The 27,870-nt window shown below is 40.1% G+C and overlaps 1 protein-coding gene and 1 non-coding gene across 3 annotated transcripts in view; both read left to right on the top strand.

Moving 5' to 3' along the window:
- The window catches only part of LOC122081156 (tocopherol O-methyltransferase, chloroplastic), a 51,558-nt gene that overhangs the window by 21,849 nt on the left and 1,839 nt on the right, over positions 1 to 27,870 (top strand). The window contains exons 3-4 of one of the 2 annotated variants that reach the window (XM_042648146.1): positions 13,400 to 13,504; positions 14,172 to 14,375. In XM_042648146.1, the coding sequence (XP_042504080.1) occupies positions 13,400 to 13,504; positions 14,172 to 14,375 (309 nt within the window). The remainder of the gene's footprint in view (positions 1 to 13,399; positions 13,505 to 14,171; positions 14,376 to 27,870) is intronic. The other variant, XM_042648147.1, reaches the window with a different exon arrangement.
- On the top strand, positions 4,635 to 4,741 carry LOC122082915. The gene has a single exon (XR_006141455.1). It is a non-coding gene; the product is annotated as a small nucleolar RNA R71 (small nucleolar RNA).

Raw genomic sequence — 27,870 nt, 5'->3', positions numbered from 1 at the left:
TTCTCTTTAAGAAACTTGACCACCACTTTGTGGTCATTAGATTTACAAGGTATGACCTCTATTGATTTAGAAACATAATCAACAGCCAAAAGTATGTACAAATTCCCGAAGGAATTAGGGAATGGTCCCATGAAATCGATGCCCCACACATCAAAGATCTTGACTACCAAAATACGGTTGAGGGGCATCATGTTCCTTTTATTGATATGGTCGAAAGACTAGCATGTGGGATAAGCCTTGCAAAAATAAAAAGCATCACGAAAAAGAGGGGGCCAATAAAATCCGCATTGGAGAACCTTTGCGGTAGTCTTCTTAAGGCCAAAGTGTCCACCACATGCATCATCATAGCAAAAGGATAAAATTGAGTGCTGCTCATGATCTGGCGCACAAAGTTTAATAATTTGGTCAGGACAAACTTTAAAAAGATAAGGATCGTCCCAAAAGAAATGCTTAACTTGTGAAAGGAATTGATACCTATCTTGGGTGGACCAGTGATCCGGAGTCACACCCGAAACTAAGAAGTTGACAATGTCAGCAAACCATGGTTCACTGGACACTGCAAGAAACTGTTCATCTAGAAAATTCTTGTTGACTGGAGAATTGACAGTCAAGGAATTGGGAAGCCGGGATAAATGGTCTGCAACTAGATTTTCAATTCATTTTTTATCCCTAATTTCCAAATCAAACTCTTGCAAAAGTAAAACCCACCTAATGAGATGGGCTTTGGCATCTTTCTGAACAAGGTATCTAAAAGCGGAATGATCAGTATACACCACCACATGTGACACCAACTAAGTAAGACCGGAATTTTTCTAGCGCAAACACAATAGCTAAGAATTCTTTTTCAGTGGTTGTATAGTTGAGTTGTGCATCATTTAGGGTCCTACTAGCATAGTAAATGACTCTGGGCAGCTTATTAATCCTTTGACAAAAAACTGCTCCTATGGCAAAATCTGAAGCATCACACATGAGTTTAAAAGGTTCAGTCCAAACAGGTGGTTGAATAATGGGTGCATTGGTCAACTCCTTAAGTTGCTCGAAGGATTCTAGGCACTATTTAGAAAACTCAAAAATTTAATCTTTGGCAAGTAGTGAAGTGAGAGGCCGAGCTAACTGACTAAAGTTCTTAATAAACCTTCTGTAGAAGCCAGCATGGCCCAGAAAAGATCGGACGTCCTTAACAGATTGGGGAGGTGGTAAATTATCAATTAAATCCACTTTGGCTCTATCTACCTTAATTCCCTCCTTGGATATTACATGGCCTAAAACATTACCAGATTTAACCATAAAATGACATTTATCCCAATTTAAAACCAAATCCTTAGATATGCACCTTTTCAAAACTAGGGAAAGATGGTGAAGATACTCAGAATAGGAATTCTCATGAATCGAAAAGTCATCCATAAATACTTCTAAGAATTTTTCGACCATGTCAGAAAAGATGCTCATCATGAATCATTGGAACATAGTAGGGGCATTGCAAAGCCCAAAGGGCATACACCTATAAGTAAATGTTCCATGCGGGCATGTAAAAGTGGTCTTATGTTGGTCATCTAAAGCAATTGGGATCTGGTTGTAGCTGGAATATCCATCAAGAAAACAATAGTATTCATGTCCAGCTAACCTCTCTAATATCTGATCAATGAATGGAAATGGGAAGTGGTCCTTCCAGGTTGCCGCATTAAGTTTCCTGTAGTCTATACGCTCTCCACCCTGTTTGGACACGGGTTGGAATTAGTTCGTTATTGGCATTGGGAACTACGGTAACACCAGACTTCTTGGGCACTACGTGAACTGGGCTTACCCATTGGCTATCAGAAATAGGATAAATTATTCCATGATCCACGCACTTTAAGATCTCTTTCTTAATGGCTTCCATTATCACTGGATTAGCTCTTCTTTGGGGTTCCGTGGATAGTTTAAAATCCTTCATAAGATGTATATGATGTTTCATAATAGAAAGACTTATACCCTTGATATCAGCCATGATCCAACTTAGGGCTTCCTTATTGTCTCTTAACACTTTAAGTAATTCCTCTTCCTGGCTAGAAGTCAAATATGAAGAAATTATTACTGGAAGAGTCTGGTCAGGCCCTAGGAAGCATACCTCAAAGTAGATGGCAATTCCTTAAGATTTAGCTTAGGGGGCTCAACTATCGAAGGCTTGGGAATGGAATTGGAAGGGGGTCCACAGGTGTGTGAAGACTCGAGACTTCAGAAAAGAAGTTTTCACTATCATCATCTAACTTATCTATCTATTCTTGGAATTCCGAATCAAAATTAGTATCAAAGTTGGTACTTAAATCATCAGGAAAATCTGAAAAATCCTCAAGCATATTGATCTCTTCTTCCGTATGTGGTTGCTTGCCTATCTTGAATATGTTAAACTCAATAGTTTGGTTGCCAAAAGATATCCTTAGGAAACCATTCCGACAATTGATTAATGCATTACTGGTAGCCAGGAATGGTCTTCCTAGAATTATTGGGATCTTATCCTTGGTTAAGAAGGGCTTGGTATCTAACACAATGAAATCAACAGGGAAAATAAATTCCCCCACCTTAAGTAAGACATCCTCAACCATCCCTTTAGGAATCTTAACAGACCTATCTGCCAACTGAAGAGTAGTTCCAGTGGCTTTCAATTCTCCCAATCCTAGTTGCTTATACACATAGTAAGGCAAAAGATTCACATTTGTGCCAAGGCAAAGTAAGGCATGGTCAATGTAGGTGTTGCCTATGACACAAGCTATGGTAGGACTCCCTGGATCCTTATACTTGGTGGCTATAGGCTGAGTAATTATGGAACTAATGTTACTTGTCAAGAACGTCTTTAACGTCTTTTTGGGCACATTAGTGATACTTTTGTGAGTACACAAATCTTTCAGGACCATTGCATAGGCGGGGATCTGGGATATGACATCCAAAAGAGGGATGCTCACTTCTACTTTTTTGAAGACTTCTAAAATCTTGTCCATGGAAGCAGTCTTCTTTTTGTTTACCAAGCGATTAGGAAGGGGACAGGGGGAACATAAAGACTGTTAGGGATTTGCTCTTTTTCAGAAGAATCATTTTTGGTTTCCTCAACCAAATCATCTTCATTTGCTTTGTATTCATCAGACGAACCTGGAACAAGAGGCACACTTGTGTCCTCAACAGAAGGAGAGTTAACAAGAGTAATAGATGGGGAAGATTTAGGAACACTCTATTGGTACTCTCGCCCACTCCTAAGGGCATAAACAACATGACATTGGTTGGAGGGCCCTTGCTATGTCTGACCTTATACTACATTTAGTAGTGCATTAGTTGGTGCTTGTGAACTAACAGGCTGATGATGCTTAGGGTTGGGCTCTGGTTGACTAGGCAAACTTCTCTTCTCCCTCTCATGCAAAATTAAGACAACTTGGGTGAGTTCTCTCGTAAGATTTTGATGGCTTGTCATGATGAGGGCCATATTCTTCTCCAAGTCACTTAATCTACTTACCTCTCTAGTGTTGGTAAACCAAGGGGATTGCTGATAAGATGATTGGAGAGGGGGCCTAGGGAAACTAGCTTGAGGTCCTACATTTGACCTAGGAAAAGTATTTGGGGCAAAAGGCTGTTGTGCAAAGGGAGGCCTTTGGGGTCTAGGTTGACCTTGATTATGGAAATTGGAAGGCCCTGCTTGGTTGCCTTGGTTCCAGGAGAAATTTGGGGCCCCTTTAATAACGTTTCTACATTTTCTGTTTCAAGAAACGTCAGAAACATACATTTCCATTTTTAGAAACAGAAACAGAAACAGAATTGAAGGTGTTTGATAAGTCATATTTCTGGAAGTCGATAGTAACCAGCGAAAGAATGACCACGAGTCGTTTCCAGAAACGGCGAAACAAGTTCTTGAACCATAAATAGGTAGAAATTTCAATTTCAATTTTTGAAAACAAGTGAAACGAAACAGTTTTATCAAATGCTTTTTGTTCCATTTCTACCGTTTCTGCTTTTTGTTCTGTTTCTGCCGTTTCTGCCATTTCTGCTTTTAGTTCCGGTTCTTCCATTTCTACCATTTTTGCTTTTTGTTTCGTTTCTGCCGTTTCTGTTTTTTGTTCCGTTTCTACCGTTTCTGCTTTTTGTTCCGTTTCTGCTTTTTGTTCCTCGTTTCTGGACACGGAAACGGCACAAACGCGTTTCTTGAAACATTATGAAATGGGCCCTTGGGTGATTTCTCCACCCTGGATTGTAAGTGTTAATATATGGATTATTCTGATATAAGACATTAAAAGTTTCATTGGAAGTGCCCCCAGAGGTGTTGGGGCATTTTTTATAACTTGTCTAGGGGACTGGCACCATCCGCACATCTTAACCAAATTAACTGATGATGACTCTTTAGGAACAATGGCCTCAATCCTTTTGATAAGGCTGTCCAAGTGGGCTTCCTTGGCTACTAACCCATCCACAAAATATCCTTTTCCTCCTATGGTTCTTTCATTTTCTTAGGTTGATTCCCACTCGTGGGTTTTGTCTGCTAAGTCAAGTAAGAATTGCTATGCCTCTCCTTCATCTGTAAAGGATGTGAATCCCTAGGGCATATAGACTCTAACATTTGTTTAGTTGGGTAATCAATACCCTCATAAATTATTTGACATGAATGCCATAAGTCTAGGCCATGGTGAGGACATTCCTGGAGTAGATCCTTAAATCTCTCCATAAATTTAGAAAAGGACTCACTAGGCTTTTGCCTAAATTGGAGGATATCACTTCTAAGCTTATTGGTCTTGTGAGTTGGGAAAAACTTCTTGAGGAAGACAACTGTGAATTGTTCCCATTTAGTTATGGAATTTGTGGGTAACCCATACACCACTTCTTAGCTTGGTCTTTTAATACAAAAGTGATAAACCTCAGCTTAATAGCATCATCAGAAAGTTGTTGGATTTTAATTAGAACACATGCCTCTTCAAATTCCCGAGGAATAGGTATGCATCCTCAGAGGTCAGCCCATGCAAATGGGGCAACATAATGATGAATTGAGATTTGAGCCCTGGGCTCATGGTAGAACTATGCAGGAAGGTTGGGCTGTTCTAGTAAGGTAGAACCTGTCTTTCAAAGTAGGAGGGGGTTGTGGTGGAGGGTTTTGCTGTTGGTTTAGGTTGGGTAGCTTAGTCTCCCATATTGAAAGGTATTGATGAGAGTATACGTATAGGGTCCCTACTTGTTGGATTTCTTCTTTCTAACCGATTCACAGTATTACGTACCCATCCAGCACTCATGTAACAGATCCCTACCCACAGCTAGAATAAGACTACCACAAGCACAAAAGAATGGAAAATATTTTTTGATATATTTTTTTTTTGTGAGCTTACCAACAGGGATCAGGGGTTGCTCAATTCTTGAGGTACTGCTACAGGGCGAAACCCGCATTTACCATACTGTGAGGCTTGACGACCTCTGCCGAGACAACAATTATTGCAAGTTGTTCTCCTCAGGAATTCAATAAATGATGAAACAAAAAGAAAGCACTCCAATTTACCAAAAGAAAGCGAAAAATAACATGGAACTGTCTTCCCGGCAACAACGCCAAAAACTTGTTTGAAATTTAAAAGTAACCGCAAACGTACGGATCATCGTAGCTACGGGTCGAACACATGGAGGCAGCCACTTTATTGGGCTTCTTCTAGTAACGCGAAAGTGTATAAATTGATCTAAATTGATGATTGTGATCTACTTCTAACTACCGCACTAAAACAAATGCATCTAAAAGAACGTCCTAACCAACACAACTAGGAAAGTTGGAATTGAAATTGAAATTAAAAACCTAACCATTCATCATCTAGGAATTTAAATACTCAAAGCAAATAAATAAAAAGCAATAAAAAAAAAATATAAAAGAAAAGGGCTGAAATAAAATAAATAAAATAAAAGTGCAAAGAAAGGGAATAGAGCTAGAGAGAGGCATACAAGTAGGTTTCTCTAAATAGCACGAGGGATGCGCTGCAAATAGTACGAGCTTTCCTACTTGACCAAAGCTTTACTCTTACAAGGGCTTCTCTACTTAGCTTTAGGGAAAGGGAAGCAACATAAATAATTAAAGTAAAAGGATGGTTCTATGGCTAGAGAGAGGCAAAGCCAAAACATCGTCTAGCCAAGAACCTTTGGGGAAAGGGAAAGCAACAAAGTAAAACTGAAAATTAAAATCCTAAATTAAGAGTGATGGGTAGCAAGAAGAGGGGATGAGAAGAATACTGTAGAAATCTACCTATCTGAACTTCAATTCTTGAATTAAAAACTTGGTTGATTTGAAATACTACCAGCCCTAAAAACCAGATCTGGAATAGACCAAATATGAAATTGCTAGGCCTGGAGAAAACAAATCTTGAAGAGAAACTGCACTTGAAAAGAGATGCTCCAAAGCTTGGTTCTTGTCACCTAGATCTAAGCCTTGAACTAGAAAATTAAAATTACAACTTGAATAACTTGAATCGCATAAACAATTAAAAAAAAAAAGCTTGCATTAATTGAATAAAAAAATTACAAAAGTGCTTGAATAAAAAACAAAGAAGAACTAGAGGGAGAGAGAGAGTGCACAACAAAAATTGGAGAAGAAGAGAGAACGTCCTCCTCCCCCTTGGATAATTTTCTTTTGTAGGGAATAGGGGAGAAGAGAACGCCCAAGGTGGAATCTTTTGGGATCTTCGGTGATGAGGTGGAGGGTAGGAGAGGAGAAAAAAAGGAAAGAAAGTAGGGAGAGGGAAAGAGAACGATTTGGATGATTTAGGTTTCCAATTTAGTTGGGATTGGGAGAGATAGGGAGATAGGGAGATAGGGTTCCTATTTTATCTCTTTTTTTTCTTTTCTTTTCTTTCTTCTTCAAGGTTATGCAGCCCCTCGTGGACGACTCCTATGATTTGGACAATCTTCTATTTTATTTGGAAATTTCGTCTATGCCCTTGACCTTTAAGCAAGTGGAAAGTAAGAGAGATTTTTAACAAATCTCCAAAAAGTAGGAGAGAGAAAATCTTCAACACCCAAGGGGGAGGAGAGAGAGTGATGCCCAAGGTGGATCCCTCCATCTTTGTTGGCATCTGCAATGTCTCTTATACCCCTAGGACAACTGCAGAGGGGTTGGGCCTACGTCTTGGTTCTGTTCTGGTCTATTATTCTTTTTCCAGCCCAAAAAGAATAATCACTTCTACGCGTGCCAAAACGGTTGTGTACTTTTAACGCGACACGTCCATCTTGCTCAGAATTTCATCCTCGTCGCAGTCATGAAAAGAAATGGGACCTCTTTGCGTGTAAAATTGGAGATATGGCACCCAATAGTCCTTAAGGCCTTTTAAATACTAAACCTGCAAAAAGAAAGAAAAACCCATGGTAGCTCCATTCTAAGTATGTAAAAATGCATGCTTTACTACCTAAGATTTCACACATAAATGTGCTCATCAAGCCTCAATTGGATGGATGCGAGCGAGACTTTGCAGGAGGAGACTCTAGAGGAAATGTTCCCAAAGGTGTATGAGGTTCTAGGCCTTAAGGGCAATCTTAACATTCTTAAGCTTATTGGCAAAAGCAATGAGGGGGGAAATGGAAGGCTTGGACATGCTTGTTCCATTCGTAACGGATAAGCAGAAGGAAGCCCTGGTGAGAGGACCACATATCAAAGAACTTGAAAGGCTTAGGGCCAAAGGATAGGATGGGCTGGACAAAGAGGGAGATGGGGTTGTGATCAGAAAGGCCAGGGAGATCAAACGTGGTATTAGAGGAGGGGAAGGAGTCAAGCCAGTGATTGTTAACAAGAAGATGATCAAGTTTACAGCCGATCCTAGAAGAACCACTTCTCTTATTGTGCCAAGTAAACTTATAGCCGGACCAAGGAAGGTCATTGACACTAAGATCATCCAAGTAGTCATTGAAAGTATCCACAGAGCGAGAGTCAATGGGGGAACCACCCATCTTCTCGTGGGCTCTTCTAACCATGTTAAAATCACCCCTAAGGCCCAAGGAAGGGGGCTAATCAAAGGACCGAGGGAAAGGAGGTCATTCCAAAGGGAGACCCTATCAGGGGAACGGTTGAGGGCATAAATGGCAGTGGAAGCCAGGGAGGAGCTGGAAGAATCAGTGATGGAAAGATGGATATACTGGGGGGAAGTTGAGGAAGAGGAAATGACAAGCTTACTGGGGTCCCAGAGGATCCAAATTCGGCCTGAGGGATAGTGGATGTAATTGGCAAGGAGAGACCAATGGGGGGTGATAGAGGCAACGATGTGGGGAGCCTTGGCTTCAGGAATTTAGGTTTCGAGGAGACAACAAAAGATAGCACGGGAGGACTTGATTTGAGATTTGACCTTAGCTTGCTTAGCTAGGAAATTAAGACCGCTAACATTCCAGATAAACTAGATCATTTGGATTTGCAGGGGAGGGGCAATAAAGGCTCATTAACAGAGTTAGAGACATGACCTTTGCGGGAAGAGGGCTTCTTCTTGCGGTTCTGTTTGTATTCAACAAAGGTGGGTGAGCGAGCTACCGAGACCAGGGTGATGTGGCAGCAACATGGGGCTCACAATAGAGGTGGTCGCTTCATTGAAGGTGAGAGATTGGTGGTGGCGTTGAGTGGCCAGGGGATGGAGGCCTTCCGTAGGAGAGGTTAGTGAGAAGAGGCGATGGCGGCCATCAAATTCGAATTTGCCAAGGTGATATCATCAGGGCTCAACTCAGAGGAGGTCGAGGCATTGCAAATGATTGACTTGAGATGGCGTTGAGTGGCCAGGGTATGGGGACTTTCCATAGGAGGAGCCTGCAGGGAGTGGCGCTGAGAGGCCAGCATCAAGGTTGAAGGAGAGTCATCCGTAGGAGGGGGAGGATCCGAGGGGTTTGGTGGCAGTAAAGGAGTCATCAAAGCTGTCGGTGGAGAGGATCGAAGGAGAAACAAACTTGTTACCAGTGCCGTGGATGGAACTGTCGGAGGTAATGGGACGAGAGGGAGCAGCAACCGCAGGTGGAGCTTGTGTGGAAACCTGCATTGAAAAAGGGGGGAGCACACCAGCAAGGAGGCTGCAAGAGGAACCAGAGAGATGGGGGTGTCAGGCGAAGGAGAGGAGCTCAATGGGTCAAGGTAAGTGGATGGGTTGGGTAACCTAGACGGTTAAGGTGGTTGAGGGGAGGCAGTTAGGCCGGATGGGAGGGGTTAAGTTAATAGGCTGGGAGAATAGGGTTAAGGATAAGCTTTGGGCCAGAAGGGGGAGGGCTAGAGTTAAGAGTGTGGTTAGAAGAAAATGAAGTGTGGTGAGTCTGATCAGAGGTAAGGTTAATAAGCACAAGGTGCGGAGGTAGAGATAAAAGAGGGAGGTTGCCATTTAGAGGAGGGTTAGGGATTGAGGTGGAAAAGGAGATATGTTCGTAGAGAGAAGAGAGGGAGGTGACAGAAGGCATGGGGGGAGACGCCAACTGACCAAGAGGAGGCTGGGGGGAGGTAGGCAGAGATCTCAGAGTGGCAGAGGGGGAGCCAGAGGGGCTACTGTTGTCCATATGTGAGTCGGCGGAACGGGGAAGGTCAAATCTGTTTTGACCAGCCATCAGAGAATGGTTGTCTGAAGGATCAACCGAAGAACCATTAACAAAGGATTTGCTTGGATGACTAAGCCCATAGTGGGAATTTCTCCGTTGTTCTGCTCCAACACCGACCACGGCTGGGCTCACAAACGACAGAAGCCGCAACAGAGGGCCGGGGAGGAGGGTAAGTCGTTGATGGGGGGAACCTTGGAGATTGGATCTCGAGCAATCAGAGGAATGAGGCAAGACTTCTGAGTTTCTGATTTGGTGAGTTGCATAGGAGCACGATTTAGTATGGTGCCCAAAAACCTTGCAAATGGAGCATTGAGGAGGAGTCCAATCGAATTGGACCTTCTAGTGAAAACTGTAGCCTTCATCTTCTATGATCTTCACAAACGAAGGAAGAGGGGTATCCACAAGGACGTCGCTGCATATCCTAGCAAAGGCCAAGCAATCCATCCATTTAGTCCGAATATCAGTGTGAAGATGTTTGCTTATGATGGAGCCAACGAGACTGATGCCTTGCTTGCACCAGTAATGAGCGGCAGGTTAGGGAGGGAGACCCACAGTGGAATGGAACAGAAACCGAAATTGTGTATTTGGGTGTATTGATTCCACTGTTTGAGGAAGATGGGTCTTTTACCCACTCGCTAGGGTCCTCCGTCAAGAGCACGTAGCTTGTCACTATCTTCAGAGAATTTGAATAAGAAGGCGTCATTGTCGAGCAGGAAAATGGACAGGTTACCTGACGGTCTCCATTGGTTGTTGAGAGGATTTAACCACCGGAAATGGAGGACGGCTGCCGAGAATATGATCCACTATGCAATTTTGCTATTTAGAGATCTCAGAGGAAAGGAAACCAGGAGGATATAGTCCAACCTTAGAGTTGTTCAGAGTGGAGGGAGGCATAAAGTGGAGGAAGAGGCCATCGGGGGAAGGGTGAGTGGAAGGTTTCAGGCAGGCAGAGTAAGTTTTGGGAGGCTGAAGGGCTGAGGGGGAGGTGGAAGGGGAGGTAGTAGGGGTGGAGGCTCAAGGGAGGAAGGAGGAGGGGTGGGGAGGCTATGATTCTGATGGCATCAGCCACCGGAGCCGTGGATGGAGAGGTCATAAGGTATTAGGTTATCGGAGGGGGAGGGAGGTCTCGGAGTCAACCTCGCTAAAGCAGCAACTTTGAGTCAACAGGGAAATAAATGTTGGGATTACTAAAGACCTCAAACTACTGAACTCTTTAATATGCACTTAACAATTTGAAATTAACCTGGACTATCCCTAGTTGTCATGGTGGAAAGATGGGCCTAGGTAATTGTTTTATAGTATCCTTAAAGGGCGTGGAAGCTGATCCTGAGAAAGTTATAAGCATTCTTGGTTGGCCAGCACCAAAGACCATTACTGAGGTCTACAATTTCCATGGCTTACTATATTTCTAATTAGAAGATTCATTCGCAATTTCAGCGCAATCATAGCACCAATCATTGAATGCCTAAAGCAGAATAAAGGAAAATCTGAATGGACAATAGCAGAAAATAAGGCTTTTCTTCTTATCAAGAAGAAAATTACAGAAGCAAGCGTATTACATTTACCAGATTTTGAGGAATTATTCGAAGTTGCTACAGATGCTTCACACATCAATCTGGGAGGAATACTTATGCAAGGTGGACATCCTATCGCTTTCTATAGAGGAATTATGATGCATAGAGAAGCTATTCAATCTATGATCTGGAACTCTATGTTGTAGTTCTAGTGTTACGTACCTGATGGCATCATCTTATCGGTAAAGTTCATCCTATATACTGAGCACAAGGCGTTTAAGCACTTTCACTCTCAAAAGTCGATTAGCAACCGACATGCTATGTTGGTGGCTTATCTACAAGAATTCACATTTGCATTGAAGTATAAGGCTGGAAAGGAGAATACTGTTGCTGACGCATTGAGTTGCAAAGTGTTGACACTTAACGCCTTTTCAGCACATGCAGTTAATGTTTGATCAAATATGGGGGAGTATGCATTTGACGAAGATTTTGCCCATTTTCATCAAGAGTTACAACAGGGTGGACCACACCCAAAATATTCCATCCATGATAGGTCCTTGTTCTTGGGAACACGGGTATGCATTCCTCACTCATCCCTACGTCACATTATTCGAGAGTTACATGGGGGAGGCTTGGGATGTCATTTCCGAAAGGTCAAGACCCTTATTCAGGTTACTGATTGCTACTGCTGGCCACATGTATCGAAGGACATCGATCGTGTTATAAAAAAAGACTTGTATGCCAGCCAAGTTTCAAGGTATCGGGTTTCGACCCTTGGGGAGACTGAAATTTCGGTCGAAACCTGGGAAATTTCGAGGAAACCAGGGAATTTTTCCCGGTTGGGTGGAAACTTTAGTTTCGACCTCCAAAATGTATTTTTTTTCCCTATTTTTTGTGTACATCCTATTTTAGACATTTCTAACACATTCGCATAGTTTTATGAAAAAAAGAAAAAAAGTCATACTTGTGGCCCACACTAAGAGTTTGGTAATGTATGTTGAGTCATTGACTGAAAGTCTGAAACTATACTACATTACTGCATAAGTATATAGTCTACACTATATATAGTCTACAATCTACATAATACAAATGATCCAAAATAAATAAAAATATTACATCATCATGAATCACTCAACGCTCATGACTCAACACTCAATACTCAACGCTCAACGCTCATGACTCAACACTCAATACTCAACACTCAACACTCAATGTCAAGTAGAGTGTCTAGGCGGTTCCATCCCACGAGCTGCGTACTAGTGCAGATGTCATAGCCACTCCCTTGAATGCACCACATTTGTGTCCCATGACATGTTTTGAGCCCAATTGTTTTGGGAGTCTGTCACTGCCCATCTATAAGATGCACCATCAATGTCAGCTAGGTATCCCAGCCTAGGGAATGGCTCAATCACAGTGGTTGGTGTTGAATCCAATTTTACATTGATACCAGACCCTGTATTGGGAAACTCTGCTTTACTTTTCAGTCTAACCATCTTAAGATATATTTGATTGTGTCTACGTGCACTTCAAATAAACTTTCAGATCTAGAATTTGGATGCCAAATAAACTTTCGGATCTAGAATTGGGGCGCTAAAATAATAAGAGGCTGTCTTTGTCTGCAAAGGGCATTATGAAGAGAACAAATCTAGCACAAACATGAGAAGGTATAGTTTCCAAACTTTTTTGTCATGGAGAGAAACATCCAAAAGAAGGTCCAAATAAAAGGAAAACATTCAAGCACAAACAGGAATTTGTAGAGCTGATTTTTATAGCCATAGCCAATTTCCATTTTTGTAATTAACAGATATTTAAAACTTTCTACATGGCTGGTCGTCTAACAGTAATTTTCGACAGAATTTCAAATATCCTACTTAAATAGCAATGTACCATTGAGTATTAAAAAATTGATGATGTTGAAGTGCCAGTAGTGCTTCTATTAAAGTACCTTCCAAACATGTCTGCTTCTTTTCTGGTTCAGAAACACTTCAGATGCCTTGTTACCAAATGCATTTCACTCCCGCAGAAGTTTTTCCTGAGAACAAAAACACTTCCAGCTTCGAAACACTTCTGTGGAACAGAAATGCTACCAAACATGGTCTAATTGGGTGCATCTAATCAGTCGTCTAAGTTTGGAAGATAAAAAATGTGGAGTATACAGTCTGCCGCATTTCCTATATTATAATTTGCTAAAGCAAAAGTTTTATTAGATCCCTGCAATTCTGCAATACACCCATCAAATGAAGGTCTTGCTTTGGTGTCCATCCATTTTACCAAATGGGTACCATAAATTTCTAGTGATCACAGCTAAGAACTTTACAAGCATGTTTAATGTGACGATGGTTTATGTCTAATAGGTCTCCTTCCAAGTTGCTGATGCTTTGAATCTGCCCTTCCCTGATGGGCAGTTTGACCTGGTTTGGTCTATGGAGAGTGGAGAGCACATGCCTGACAAAGCAAAGGTTTGTCCCTTAAACAATCAATTTCTCCCCATAGTCTTCCTAGTTATTATTTGTTTTCAAGATTTTTTATTGATAGGTTCGAATTTTAATGTGTTTTCAAGATTTAGATCAGAGTAGGGTCCCAAAAGACAATTCATGATGTGAGCCTTATTTTCTGGCTACGCTGTTTGGTGGGTTTCATAATGTGGAAATGTTTGTATATGTTTGTTGGCTGAATGCTACATTAGAGTGAGTATAATCCTCACCATTTACAAGTGTCTCAAAGTTAAAATTTTAAATGAAGTAAGGCTCTGTCTGGTTTTGAAGTGAAGTGAAAGGAAGGAATTGAAATTAAATGAATATAAAGCCGAAACTTTTGTAATTATGGTCAACTATTATTTCTCAACAAATTCAAAGACTCTCTAAATTTAGCAATTGAAAACATTTCTTTGATTTGAATAGGAAAATAAGAACTCTTGAAAAGTTTAAGCAATATATTTGGTTTGATTTTAAGTTTGGTTATATAGTCAGGATTACAGAAGTTTCCAATTTCTTTTTTAAATTAAGTCACTTCCCTTCCTTCACCTTTACTTGCAACTAGATGGACCCTACGAGCAATTTGTATTCTCGTTGCAGTTTAGTTTTTTTTTTTTCATGGCACGTGTTTTCTCTCTGTTTAAACTAGCAGTTTGTGAGCGAGCTGGTCCGGGTAGCGGCCCCTGGGGCCTCTATAATAATAGTAACATGGTGCCATAGAGATCTCTCCCCTGGTGAGGATTCTCTGAAGCCAGAAGAGAAGGATCTCTTGAACAAGATATGTGATGCTTATTATCTTCCAACCTGGTGTTCCACTGCTGATTATGTGAATCTACTTCAGTCCCACTCACTCCAGGTAAACAAATCCTTCATTATTATATATTTGACAGTAAATATAGACTGGTAAATTTTCATTTTGATAAATATAGGGTGGGAATAGTTCATTTTGATGGTCTGTTCTGATAAGTTGGATTAGTGAAATTTCATTTTGATGACGTGTTCTGATAAGCTTATCGGAACAGTTCACCATTTCGAGCTACGTGAGCCTTGGTTTTGGCCAATTGACTGTTGGTGAGTTGTACTCATGATGGATTAGTCATGTGTCAAAATATGGATTCCATCTCAATCGTTTGGTCCACAATGTAATGAGCTTTTAACTTGTATTTTTCAATGGTCAAAACACAACTTTGAGATCTCGTTTTTCAAATAGCGAGATAAGATGACAAGGTGTAAAGACGACAAGATCTCGACTGAGATATCTCACTACTTAACTCATTGAGTTAAGGTTTCGGTCCAAACTAGGTCCAACCAAGTCAATTAAAAGCAAGGTTTTGACCCAAGCAAGAAAATCTCGCTGGTTTTGCCTCTACTTTTTTGGGGGGGGGGGGAAAACACCTTGAAGTTGAGATTTTAGTGTTTTTTCTTGAAGATCTTCATTTTTTCATTCTTACAGTCATTGAAGCAAGGATCTTAGCATTTGTAGAAACTTTTTTCTCAAGAATTATTTTAGGTAAAAATTTATTCTCAAACCTATTTTTTCACAGAAACATAATGAAAACTTGTTGGTTGCCATTGATTTTTTTATATGTGATGCATCTAAGTGTGATCTATAGATTCATGGAAGCATAAATTTAAACAGAAAAATAAAAATATTAATTGAAAAACAGAAAAAATATATTTCTGTTTTTAAATTAATTTTCTGTTTAAATAAATGCTTTTCTTGGAAAAAAAAAAGTTGAAAAAATATGATTTATACATGATGTTTGGTGCTCAATTTTTTATATGTTGCTCACTAAAGGCTGATCTATGGCCTCACGGTGTCATTTTTTTTAATTAATAAATTAATTAATATATACTTTGAAATATATAATATATATTAAATAATTATAAAAAAGCAGAAAAATAGGAAAAGAAATTCTGTTTTGTATTGAAAATTACTTTAATGTAGTGTAAATATTTTTAGTGTATTTTGAAATGAAAATGATGTTTTTTGTTTCACTCTACTGTAAGTTATTATTAAGTGTGATATTATTATTTATAAAAAAAAATTTAAAATTAAGAAAAATTATAGGAAGGAGGGGATTAATATGTAATAGCTATATGATATTGAATTGCTCTTAATCCATGCATTCTTTAATATGAGATATTGAATAGTTACTAATTTATGCATTCTTTTATGTAAGTGTTTAAGTTGGGGCATAATGTCTAGTGCTGGAGGTGGAGGTAGAGGTGGAGGTGGAGATATTTCATGGTTACATGGAAATCCAATGCTAGATGACAAAAAAAATCAAAGTGTAGGTGTTGTAAGAAAATGATTAATCATGGAGGTGCCACTAGGTTGACACAACATTTGGCTGGGGGTATAAGGATGTTGTCAAATGCCCGTAAGTTTCCTATCAAGTGTAAAGAAACGTGCAGCAGAGCCTACAAGGTGGAAGGTTAAAGAGGGCAGAGAAACAAAAGTTGGATCAAGAATTTGATGGGGCAGTCTTAGAGACACCCAACAACAGTGGATGTTGACCCAAATAAAACTGATAATGATTAAAGGCCAGAAGAAGGTATGACAAGGGTAGAGTGGAGAGAATTGCAACAAGGTAAGGCAAATAAGAGGATCTCTCATCAAGTGGACAAGGTTAGGCGGATAGAGATGAAGAAAGGAGCAACTGGCTTTGGTTCTAGAGCAGCTGCATCAGATTTGCCTCCCACAGAGGAATGGAGGAAGAAGAAGCAAAGGCATGTGGATGTGCCTCTCTAGAGAACTCAGAGTGTGAGGGCTGCCACCACCACCTCATCACCACCTTTAAGACAACATGATGATCCTGATGAGGTCCTGAGGCAAGATCCTCTGATATATAGGCAGCAGGATACAAGACAAAGAACCATGAAGCAAGTATAGGATATGTGGAAGTAACAACTTGGGGATGCAATGTCAAAATGGTTGTTCTATAATAACATCCCAGCTAATGCTGCACAAGGGACATATTACCAGTCCATGATTGACACTGCAGGTAGGGCTGGTCTAAGAACGAAGGGGCCCACTCCTTATGAAATGATGAATGTTTATTTGCCTCATCAAAAGGAGTTAGGATGAGTATATTAATAGCTTGAAGACTCAGTGGGAACGATATGGAGTTACTAGATGTGTGATGGTTAGACTGGACCAACTAGACAGTCCATCATCAACTTCATGGTGTATTGTGATGGGAAGACTGTCTTCTTAAAGTTATGGAGGTGGGGCCTGAGAATGTTGTTCAAATCATGATGGATAGTGGGAGCAACTTCAAGAAAGCGGGGGAGAGATTAATGAATAGGAAAAGTAGAAAGATATTCCTTTTTTGGACACCATGTGCAGCCACTGCATTGACTTGATGCTTAAAGACATGGGGAAGAAGTCTCTGGTATCGGGTATGGTTGAATGGGTAAGACAAGTGACCACATTTGTCTATAACCATGGATATGCTTTGTCTTTGTTAAGGGATAAATGTTGTGGGGATTTGATAAGGCAAGACATTACTCAATTTTCAACCAACTACATTGCATTGAAGAGCTTTCAGGATAAGATGGTTGGTTTGAGATCTATGTTTGCGAGTGTGTAGTGGTTTGGATGGAAGGAATTGGGTATGCCAGGTGGTAGGGCAGCACAGGCCACCATTTCTAGTGAACAATTTTGGTAGGATGTGAAGTAGGTCCTTATATTTGGCCCAATGGTAACTGTCTTGAGGATGGTAGACTCAGAGAGGCAGCCTACCTTGCCATATGTGTATGCTGCAATGGAGAAGATGAAAGGAGACAGTGAGAGCATCCATTCCTAGGGGTGCAAAATCTTACATCAAAATCATTGAGGAGAGATAGGAGAAACATTTGATGCATCCACTGCAAAAAGCTGATGAGTTTTTAAACTTATCTATAGTCCAAGTTGAAGTTACTTTACATTCAATGCCAAGTTATTTATGGAATTTCCTGCGTATTAGCTCAATCCTAAGTTCTACTATAAATACAATCTAGGAGTGGATGATATATTGCTAAAAGCAGTGGAACTTGTGGTGGCAAAGTTGGTCCCTAAACTTGGTCTACAGGTAGCATGTGATACTGAGGTGGGTTAATGTTTGAACTTTAGTTTCCTAAGTCCTAATGAATTCCCTATTATGTACTAACTTGCATTCATGTTTGAAATATGTATAGATAAAGGAATTTAGGGATGCTACTAGGAGTTTTGGTCGTGTAGCGGCAATGGCTGGAAGACAAAGTACTGCTCTTGGTGGATGGTGGGTCCTTTATGAAAAAAGATGCAACTAAGTTAAGAAAGATAACAATCAAAGTGCTCTCCCAAACTTGTTCTGCATCTGGATGTGAACGCAATTAGAGTACGTTCTCACTGATCCACACCAGGAGGTGGGACCAACTAGGTCATGAAAGGCTACAGTAGTTGGTGTTTATGCAGTATAATATGAGATTGAAGATGCAACGCATACATCAAGGCATGGAGAGTAACAGTGAACCAATTGAACTTGCTCATGTTTTTCAAGAAGACTCAAATGAGGAGGATTTCCCATAGCAGTGGGTGAGGGATCGAGGGGAGCCACTTAGGGATAGGCTTGGGGGAGGCCCGACCCCGTGGTAGCTAGTTAGATGGGCACTGACGTGGATGAGTATATGTCTGAAAGAGGGCTGTGTGCTTTCACAGGTATCCATGCCTTTCGAGTCTCAAGCTACTGGGGTTAATGTGGAGCCTGAAAGAGTTTGGTCACGGTCCAGTGATGATGATGATGATGGTGCAAGACCTAGTGGTGGTGGTGGTGGTGGTAGTAGTGATGGTGATGGTGATGGTCATGGTAATGATGGTGGTCATGATGGCGTTAATGGGGGGATGCGTGAGAGGTACCATTACACTAAACCGGAGCAAGAGCTAGTGAGGTTCACACGAGAGACTTAGCTCACTCATGCCACACAGGACATAGACCATGGTGCACATTCCCCCACACCTTACAAGAGAGGCTCACATCACCGATTCATAGCTGGTGGAGAGGAGCAGGATAGTGTGGACTCCATGAACATCTCTATTAGGAGCTTGATTGACACTCTAGGAGGCTTAAGTATGGAGAGTGGTATTCATAGGGAGCAATTGCATGCACCATCAACTATATATGGCGCAAGACAACCGGCTCAGACTATAGTCATTAAAGTCAGTTTGGCTAGTCTGGACACCCACAGGCCAACTCTTTCCCCTCTGCCTTTGAGTATGAGGTTCAATCACACTCCCATATTGGGTTAGGTTTTGTGGATAGCATCTTCAGGGTTCTAGCCCCCAGCCATACATACTGGTGCAGGTTCCAGTCTATTAAGCATTGACCAGTAGTTGTGGATCTCGATTCAACTCATTTAGTTGCAGAGATATCTACCCAAGGATTGGGTATATCTAGTATGTTCTTGATGATGCTTATAGGGTTGTTGTGCCGGACTGAGTATTACTTTTGTCATACTATGATAGGGCTTTGTGATTTAATTAGAGCAAAATATGCTTCGACATCAACATCAACAATATGGAGGCTATGATGATATGGCCCGACATTCATTTTAGTACTAAGAGTCTAGGTCTGTAGATGGAGTCTAAATGTCTAGTTGTCTACTATATTTATGTTAGTTATTATTAATATGTACTTTATGCAGCTATGTTGTTACTTGTTATGTTGCTTATCTTATGTCATTTCAAATTTCCAATGTATGTGACTCATCAATCATCAGTAGTAATTAGAAATGATGTCTTTTATATTTTAATGATTATGTTGTGTCAGAATGATGATTGTGGAAGGTGGATTGAGGAATATAATATACTAGATGAAGGATCCGAAGAGTCGCTGACTACTTACATAATGTACAAAGTCAAAGTACCATTTTGAATTTGATTTTTTAAAAACTGATATTTCTGTTGTGTTTGGAATGCCTAAAATAGGGTAAATACAAAGTTTCAGGGGCTACAAAGGCCAAATGCCCACAGAAACCAACTTGCAAGTTGAAAGCAAAAAAATACATGATCTCGACGAGATCTCATTTTCTTGAGATAGCAAGATGGATGGCGAGAGCGAGATCTTAAACCTTGGCTGTACCATTACACAAAAGATGAGGTTATGGGTGAGGAAGAATCAAAGGCGAATCAATTTCAAGCCATGAAAGTTCAAGACGATGGAAACCGAAGAGCTTAATCAGCTTGTGATACCTCATCACTACTTAATGCAAGAGTGCTTCCATAGAGAGCCGTACACAAAAAACACTCCTTTGTCGTTCATGTCCAACGGTAGACACAAATCAGTTGAGGTACCTCGTGCAGAAATTACTTTATGGGGGGCTCATCACCACGACGAGTTCCACGAGCGCGGTGTGACCCGTCGAACCCTTTTGGGAACCAAGACCAAGAATCGGGTCTAATTGATTTTTGGAATCTAGTTGGATTTAGGAAGGTATTTATTTGGGAAAATATTATGTAATCTTTTATTTTGAGCAGGATATATAGGAAGGGTTTTTTATTTTTATTTATATGTATGCTGGTACTGATGAAAAGACAGATTAGAGAATGGAATGAATCAAGTTTGGTTGAAGCCTTCGTGGCCTGTGAGTGTGTGCTCTCTCCCTTCTCAACATCCACTGTTGTTGGGTGTCTCTCTAAGACTGCCTCATCAAATTCTTGATCTAACTTTTGTTTCTCTTCTTTCTTTAACCTTCCACCTTGTAGGCTTCCACTACACGTTTCTTTGCACTTCACAGGAAACTTGGGGCATTTGGAAAAATCCTTGTAACCCCCAGCTAAATGTTGCTTCAACCTAGTGGCACCTCTCGAATTAACCATTTTCTTACAATACCTACACTTGTATTTTTTATTTTTTTGTCATCTGACATTGGATCTCCATGTAACCATGCAATATCTCCACTTCCACCTCCAGCACTAGAAATTGTGCCCGAGCTTAAACACTATTACATAACAGAATGCATAAATTGGTAACTATTCAATATCTTGTATTAACGAATGCTTGCATTAAGAGCAATTCAATATCATATAGTTGTTACATATTAATCCCTTACTTCCTATAATTTTTTTTATTTTAATTTTAAATCTTTTTTTTATAAATAATAATATCATAGTTAATAATAGGGTAACTTACAATGCCACCCCTTAGAGAATGCCGCTATTATAAGAATAACCCCCTCTATTTCACCAAATTAGACTCAGACCCCCTACCATCAGTCACCGTTAAGTGAAGAATTAAAATGACCGATATACCCTATTCATTAAAACTTATTCCTCTTCACCCCTACGACTGAAAAACCGTTCAAATCAACCCTCCCCATCGGAGATGACAATGGGATATCGACCAAACCAATACAGGTACCCTTTAGGAGATTCGTTGGGGGTTTAACTTGGGAGACTCAAATTGATGAAATGAGAAGATATTTTGAACAGTTTGGAGACATTCTTGAATCCGTCATCATCTCTGATAAGAACACCGGAAGAGAGCCATTGGGTCGGCCGAGTCGGACTCAGCGGCGGCGACGAAGTGAAAGAAAACGTCTTCTGGGCAAGAAGAGTGCTTGAGAATGGAATGAATCGCAGCCATAAAACCCCTGAGCTACTCTGTATCGAGAGTCATGGCGATGTGAACATGGCTCAGATAGCACTGCGACGATACAATACCATTGGGTACCAAAATTGTACATTCGGCACCATTTCGGTATTTGGGCGCTTCTGCGAAAGTCGGCAATCTGTCGGGTAATTCTCTAGAGAGAAGAAGGGCTTCATCCTTCTTCACATTTCCGCAATTTATGTCGTCTTTGCCTCCTAAATTTGCAATGGGGAGAGGCCTACTCGCATAAGAAGTGGAGAGGAAGAAAAGAATAACAAGGAATCGTAAAGAAAGACAGAAGAACGAGGATGGGAAAGAGGCATAGTTCAAAGTTCAAATGGGAGAAATGCAAGAAGAGATCAAGAGAAAGATTCTGTTGTAATTAAATCAACATTGCGAAAATATAGGAAAAGATGGGAAAAAGATATAACGAGATGGGTTTTGCTATGGAGAGGAAAAAACCCAGAAAGTAGTGAAGGAGAAGAGAGGAAAAAGAGAGAAAGAAAGAGCTTGGAGACTTGAAAACGATCGTTTACTCGCTTTCTCCTTTTTCTCTGCAAGAAGAAAAAAAAACACGGTTTTGGATTCTCCAAAATCTCGAATAGCGTTGTTGAGGGTACAATCGGAGATATACTCCATTAAGACATTGTACATCAATCGACCATTCTCATGCATTCTCATGTGTTACGCTTCACATATTTCACGGCTAAAACCTCACCGGACCGGTGAGTTTTAGCCATGGGAGATGATGGTGGAAGAGCCATGGCTGATGTTGCAGCCTCTGGTCCATTCTATGCATGGTGGGTTGAAGGAAGCTTGGAATTGGAATTAGAAGGAGCAGAGAAAGGAAGAAACATGGTGGATTTGGGTATTTTAGGGACTTCATATTTAGTAAGGGCATTTTGGTATTTGAAATAAGATATAATAGTTGACATCAGCAAATAAGGTATATTCTTTAACAGTGATTGACGGTAAGGGGTATGAGTCTAATTTGGTGAAATAAAGTGGGTGTTCTTATAATAATGACATTCTCTAGGGGGTGGCGCTGTAAATTACCCTTAATAATAAATTATAGTAGAGTGAAATAAAGAACATCATTTTTTTCAAAATACATTATCAATATTTACACAACATTAAAGTAATTTTCAATACGTAACATAAATTTTTTTCCTATTTTTTATTTTTCTGTAATTATTCAATATTCATTATATATTTTAGAATATAAATTAATTCATTTATTAACTGAAGAAAAAAAAATGACACTGTGAGGCCGTAGATCAGCCTTTGGTGAGCAACATATAAAAAATTGAATACCAAAAATCATGTATCAAATCATATTTAAATATATATAAATTTTTTTTGCAAGAAAAGCATTTATTTAAACAGAAAGATAAAAAAATTAATTGAAAAACAGAAAGATATTTTTTCTTCCATGAATCTATAGATCACACTTAGATGCATCACATATAAAAAAATCAATGGCAACCAACAAATTTTCATTATGTTTCCATGAAAAAATAGGTTTGAGAAGAAATTTTTACTTAAAATGGTTCTTGAGAAGAAAAGTCATGACAAATGCTCAGATCCTTGCTTCAATGACTGTAAGAATGAAGATTTTCAAGAAAAATCACCAAAATCTCAGCTTAATGGTGTTTTTTTATTTTTCCAAAAAAAGTAGAGAGGCGAAACAAGCGAGATTTTCTTGCTTGGGGTTGAAACTTGCTTTTAATTGACTTGGTTGGACCTAGTTTGGACCGAAACCTTAACTCGCCGAGTTAAATGGCGAGATCTCGAGATCTTGTCTTTTTTGCACCTTGCCTGTCATCTCGTCTTGCTATTTGGAAAATGCTGAAATCTTGCCGAGATCTTGAACCATGGGTATAGTTCATAATTTGTAGACACCACTTCTTCCTTTTTTAGATCAGTGGACACATACTATTCCTTACAAAGCAGAACTTCTTTTAATGTGTTGACCCTCTTCTTTCATAAGGACTTCAGGAGTCTTCGTCTCTAGGAGCATTAGCAGTGGCCCTTTTATATTCTTTGATAATATCAACATTCTGAGCTAGTTTTTGAACAATCTCTATGAGCTGGTTAATGGAAGCTTGCAGCCCTCGAATAGATTCCATGGGTCTAAAACCAAATAGTGTGGACTAAACTCGAACCAAGAAATAACAATAGGACATAAGCTTGAACATGATCATAAAATGGGGGAATAAACCAGATTTGGGAGAAATTTCATATCATAAGATAGAAAACTGAGAGTGCTCTATTCTAATTATAGATTCAGCCTGCTGAATTTGAGCCAAATCTAATAACAGAATAAGGGGATCAAGCAGAATTCTGGAGCTATTAGGAATCGATGTTCCCAGGTTGACACTGAGAGGGTGGTGATCAATATCTTCAAAAACTTTTTCGCAATTCACCCTAACAACCACAATGACTAAGATATCTTTGATCATACCCTGATTGGCTGGCGCTGACCAATTTTACCAATCCACATACAACGTATGCACTTCCACCTCTCAACCACTCAATGGCCAGGTGTCCTAGACAGTGAACACCCACTTTGCAAATACGCAATATGAAAGTAAAGCATACACATGACACCGGGTATACGGTCGGCCAATATGCCTACGCCCACGAAACAATGCCCTAGATGGGCTTCGTATATTGCCCATTACGCTTCTCAAAATTTTTAGTACTACAACAATCTAGGAACACTATCCCTACTTCAACCCTTGCTACCACAAAGGTTAGAGCTACAACCCCAAACCCTAGAAAAGCCCCAACTTGCCAGGTTTACAGTTTCAAATAAAAGTTCAAATCCTAACCCCATACATCATTGATCTAGGGTTTCTCAACAATAAACAAACACTAGAAAACACAAAATAGGATTTTCATGTGCGAATTACCTCAGCCTATGTAATCCTATTGATGGCTACTTGCTTGATGTGTACACAGCACCACAAATGTGCTCAAACCATTGATGCAGTGATCATAACCATCAAAGCACACTTCTTGTGATCTTCTCTCTGAATGCTTCTTTGAATGTCTCAAGATGTTTTGGCTCAAATTATGAAGCTAACAAAAAAAATTAGGGCCAAAAGGCCTTAAAATGATCTAAAAATCTCAATTTGATCGAGGGAGGGACAAAACTATAATTTTTAGGACTTCTCGTGACAACATAATGTCACGAACTGGATTTGGTGACAATCCTCATGTAACGGCTTGACAGTTGCAATTATGGCCATCAAATCTTGCTTCAATTTTTCCTGTCGAACTACAACGTTTAGATTGGCTTCATTCCATCTCCTATTTGCGGGTGAAATGTGAGGAGTTAGATGGAATCTTTTGTCCAGCGCACGGTACCTTGTTAAACACTGTAGCGGCTTCAAAAACCCGGCTAAGATCTGTGCCACTAGATTGGGATTACTAAGCATGCCTGACTCCAGGACATTTGATATGGAATCTTCTACATGATGAACCATATGTGTAATATATGGAATATTTGAGACAATACTTCATAACGCTGTCGTACCAAACTCGGACTGTTGTTTTGAACCTATATGTTCATGACATTATTGTTTATCACTCAACATATGTATTGTCAGGAAAAACTGGCAGTAGCCTCCTTAAAAATCCAAAAGCTCTCCAATTTGCTTCTTTTTGGCCCAACATTATGGAAATAGCTGTAACTTCTTCGTTTGGTATCGAAACAATGCAATTCCAGTTGCTTTGGAGAGATAACATGATGTTAGAACAAACACCAACAAATATGAAGAAAAAACAAACGCAGATTCACGCAAGACACAGAGATTTGACGAGGTTCATACACCAATGTGGTGTGCTACGTCCTCGGGTGAAGAAGAAGATGATTCACTATGTTGGAAGAAAAGTTGCAATGGGGATCTCTCTCAAGAACACCCAAATCATGGCAAGAAAACTTGCCCAGAAACCCTGATACAAAAAACCCCAAATTTCTCAACTACTTGCTCAACAAGATGATAGTACATTATACACTCCAAGTCGGGTCGCAGTCGATCGGGTCGAACCATACCTCAGGGGCTACACCCCCGTACCCCCATAGTAGATTAGTGCTGGGCTCCGGGCTTGGGCCAATCGGCCCAACCCCTCTGCTACCATCACAAATCTCAGAAAAAAAAAATCCCATTCGAGTCGCCATCAAAATATGTCCAAGCGGGTCATTCTTCAAATCGGAGTCGAGACAAACATAACATGAAACTCTACAACTTCTCAATATAATCCTCCTTCCAAATCTTCCATCTGGTGTGCCCAAATTGGTTCCAAAGTGGATACCACTGTGTGAACCAATAAAATTTCCAAACAAACTGCGAGTAGCCTTCACCTGAAGCTGCCCCATGCTGCCAACGACTGTATGACATTGTAATATACTGCCAATACCAGCCATACATGCCCAGATTCCTCTGTATAACTGCCAAATACTGTCTACACTGAGACTAGCTTGTTTGCACTGCCAACACGCTGTCCGACACCTCCAGAGCTTCCAAAACACCTGTGCATGACCCGACCACCATTGGAACAGCACCAAACATCACCATAAAGTTGCCAACAATGACAACCCTAAATCCAGTAGACCAATAGGAATATGAGTAGGAGTTCCCAAGAGTTAACAGTCTCAATCAATCAGAAAAATCCTGATCTAAGAACGGAATTTCAAAGAGCAATATGACAGGAATTATTGTATGAAATTGGAGCTCAAACAGAGCAATTTTTATGTGATATTGGTGAAAACAGGGTTTCACAGGTGACAGAAGGTTGAATAGATCTGACCTGATGGAAGAGAAAAGTTAAAATAGAAATATGTATGGGTAGATAGATAACCAGGCTAGGAATCCACCAGATACACTACTGAATCCAACTACAGTAAAGTTTAAGAAACTGAACTGGTATTACTGCAAAATTAATGAGGCATTGGCCTGTGCATCCTTCTATAATGTGAGCTAACCCAGGAAGGATAACATCAGAACTGATGACAGATAAGCTTATCCAAAATACTAGAAGAACAACAACTTATTGTACTGAAGATTGCCATTAGGAAAGTTTGAGATAAGCTGGAGATTTAGCAACTCACCTAGTCCAGTAAGATGGTATAAAAATTAGTAACAGAATCTAAAAGAAACAATCGCCAAAACCTCACTAATAAATCTAATATTTCTAAATCTTACCCATATTTTAGGCTTACTAAATTAAATCCCTTGTACTAAAGGGCCAACGCATATGTAACCTTGCCCAGGGTTTATTTCCACTAAATACTCCCACTTTTCTGATTTATCTGGATCGAGCGCTCAAAGAAGAATCTCTAGAAAGCTGCTGAAGTTGAAAGGATTCACCCAAAATTAACATTGCTGATATTAAGCTTTACATACGGGCCAATTTAAATAAGAAATCTCCAACTTATAAAACCAAGAGTTTTATCGTTTAGTGAATTGATTCCATATTATATGTATTGCTGGAAAATTCAACCGATACTATATGATACAGCCGCAATATTATGGCTGAACCATTATGACCCAATCTGGAAACCTAGACCGAGTCGACCTGGTCCTAATTCGGGGTTGGTAGAATATAATATTGTAATCTTCTATTTTATTTTGACTACTTTAGAAAGTTGGATAATGTCGGAGATAGTTCTGTTCAAGTTTTTAGTTTCCTAGTTGAGTAGGTTTCTATTTTCCTCTTATTTATACACGTGTAATCTCAACGTTGGAGTTTGGTTGTTAGTGTATTGTGGTGTGGCTGTTGGTCGCTGGCTTCTGCTTCCTTTCTCCTATTTTCCTCCACTTTTCTTCAATCTCAGATACATCCCATTCCTGTTTCTCTCTTTGATCTCCTTTCTTTGTTATGTTATACTCCAGTCTTCTTTAGATTCTCCTCTTGAGCATTTTGACATACACATGGTACCCTGTTTCAGTGGTACTAACACACCCCACTTAATTGAATAGATCTCCCTCACCCTTTCTCCTTTAGTCCTCATACTTTGGGTGTGGGCTCCTCTGTCCTAGGAGACTCTTAACCCCATTTCCTTATCCATCTAAACTCCTCCAGTTTCATGAATCTACCCTGATATCATCTTAGATCCTGTTCTTACCACCAGGTTCAGGTTCAGCAATTAAAATCTATTTTTGAGTTTTGCTTGTGTGGGCTGTGCGGCTGCGCCTCTTTCCTACTCTGATCTCTCATCCTTTCATTTCTCCACTCCCCCAACTCTATGTGGACTTTTTTCCTATTCCATTGGCCTTTTTTATGGATTCAGGTAGCCGACACCATTAAGTTGGGATAAGGCTGAGTTTGTTTATATTTTTGAGTTGATTATTATGAATGTTGGTCAATCCATTCCAGTAGTCCATGGAATTAACAACCTTTGCCTGAAATTTGACGTTGATTGGCTTTATATTGAACGAATTCTCGGCCGCAAGAACTCTTTGCTGGCTGTGTCTTCAAGACTTGGTGACATTATATTATTTGTCACCATGTCCCTCTTTTTCCTAAATACCCTTCCCTTTCATCTTAAGTTCTGTCATTACCCCTCAACAACAACAACAGCATACCCTTATCCCAAGTAAATGGGGCCGGCTACATGGATCCTTGCTCTCCAAACATTAATTCGTTATTTAATGTTGAGGCCTAGTCTACCCTGCTTTAAATGTTAATTCCTTCTGTGTTCTAGCTCCTAGTTCTTTACGGAGCAGCCCT

The sequence above is a fragment of the Macadamia integrifolia genome, chromosome 6, assembly GCF_013358625.1.
Source record: "Macadamia integrifolia cultivar HAES 741 chromosome 6, SCU_Mint_v3, whole genome shotgun sequence".
Taxonomy (NCBI): Eukaryota; Viridiplantae; Streptophyta; class Magnoliopsida; order Proteales; family Proteaceae; genus Macadamia; species Macadamia integrifolia.
The sequence above is the reverse complement of the archived record's forward strand: the minus strand, read 5'-3'. Positions and strand labels throughout refer to the sequence as shown.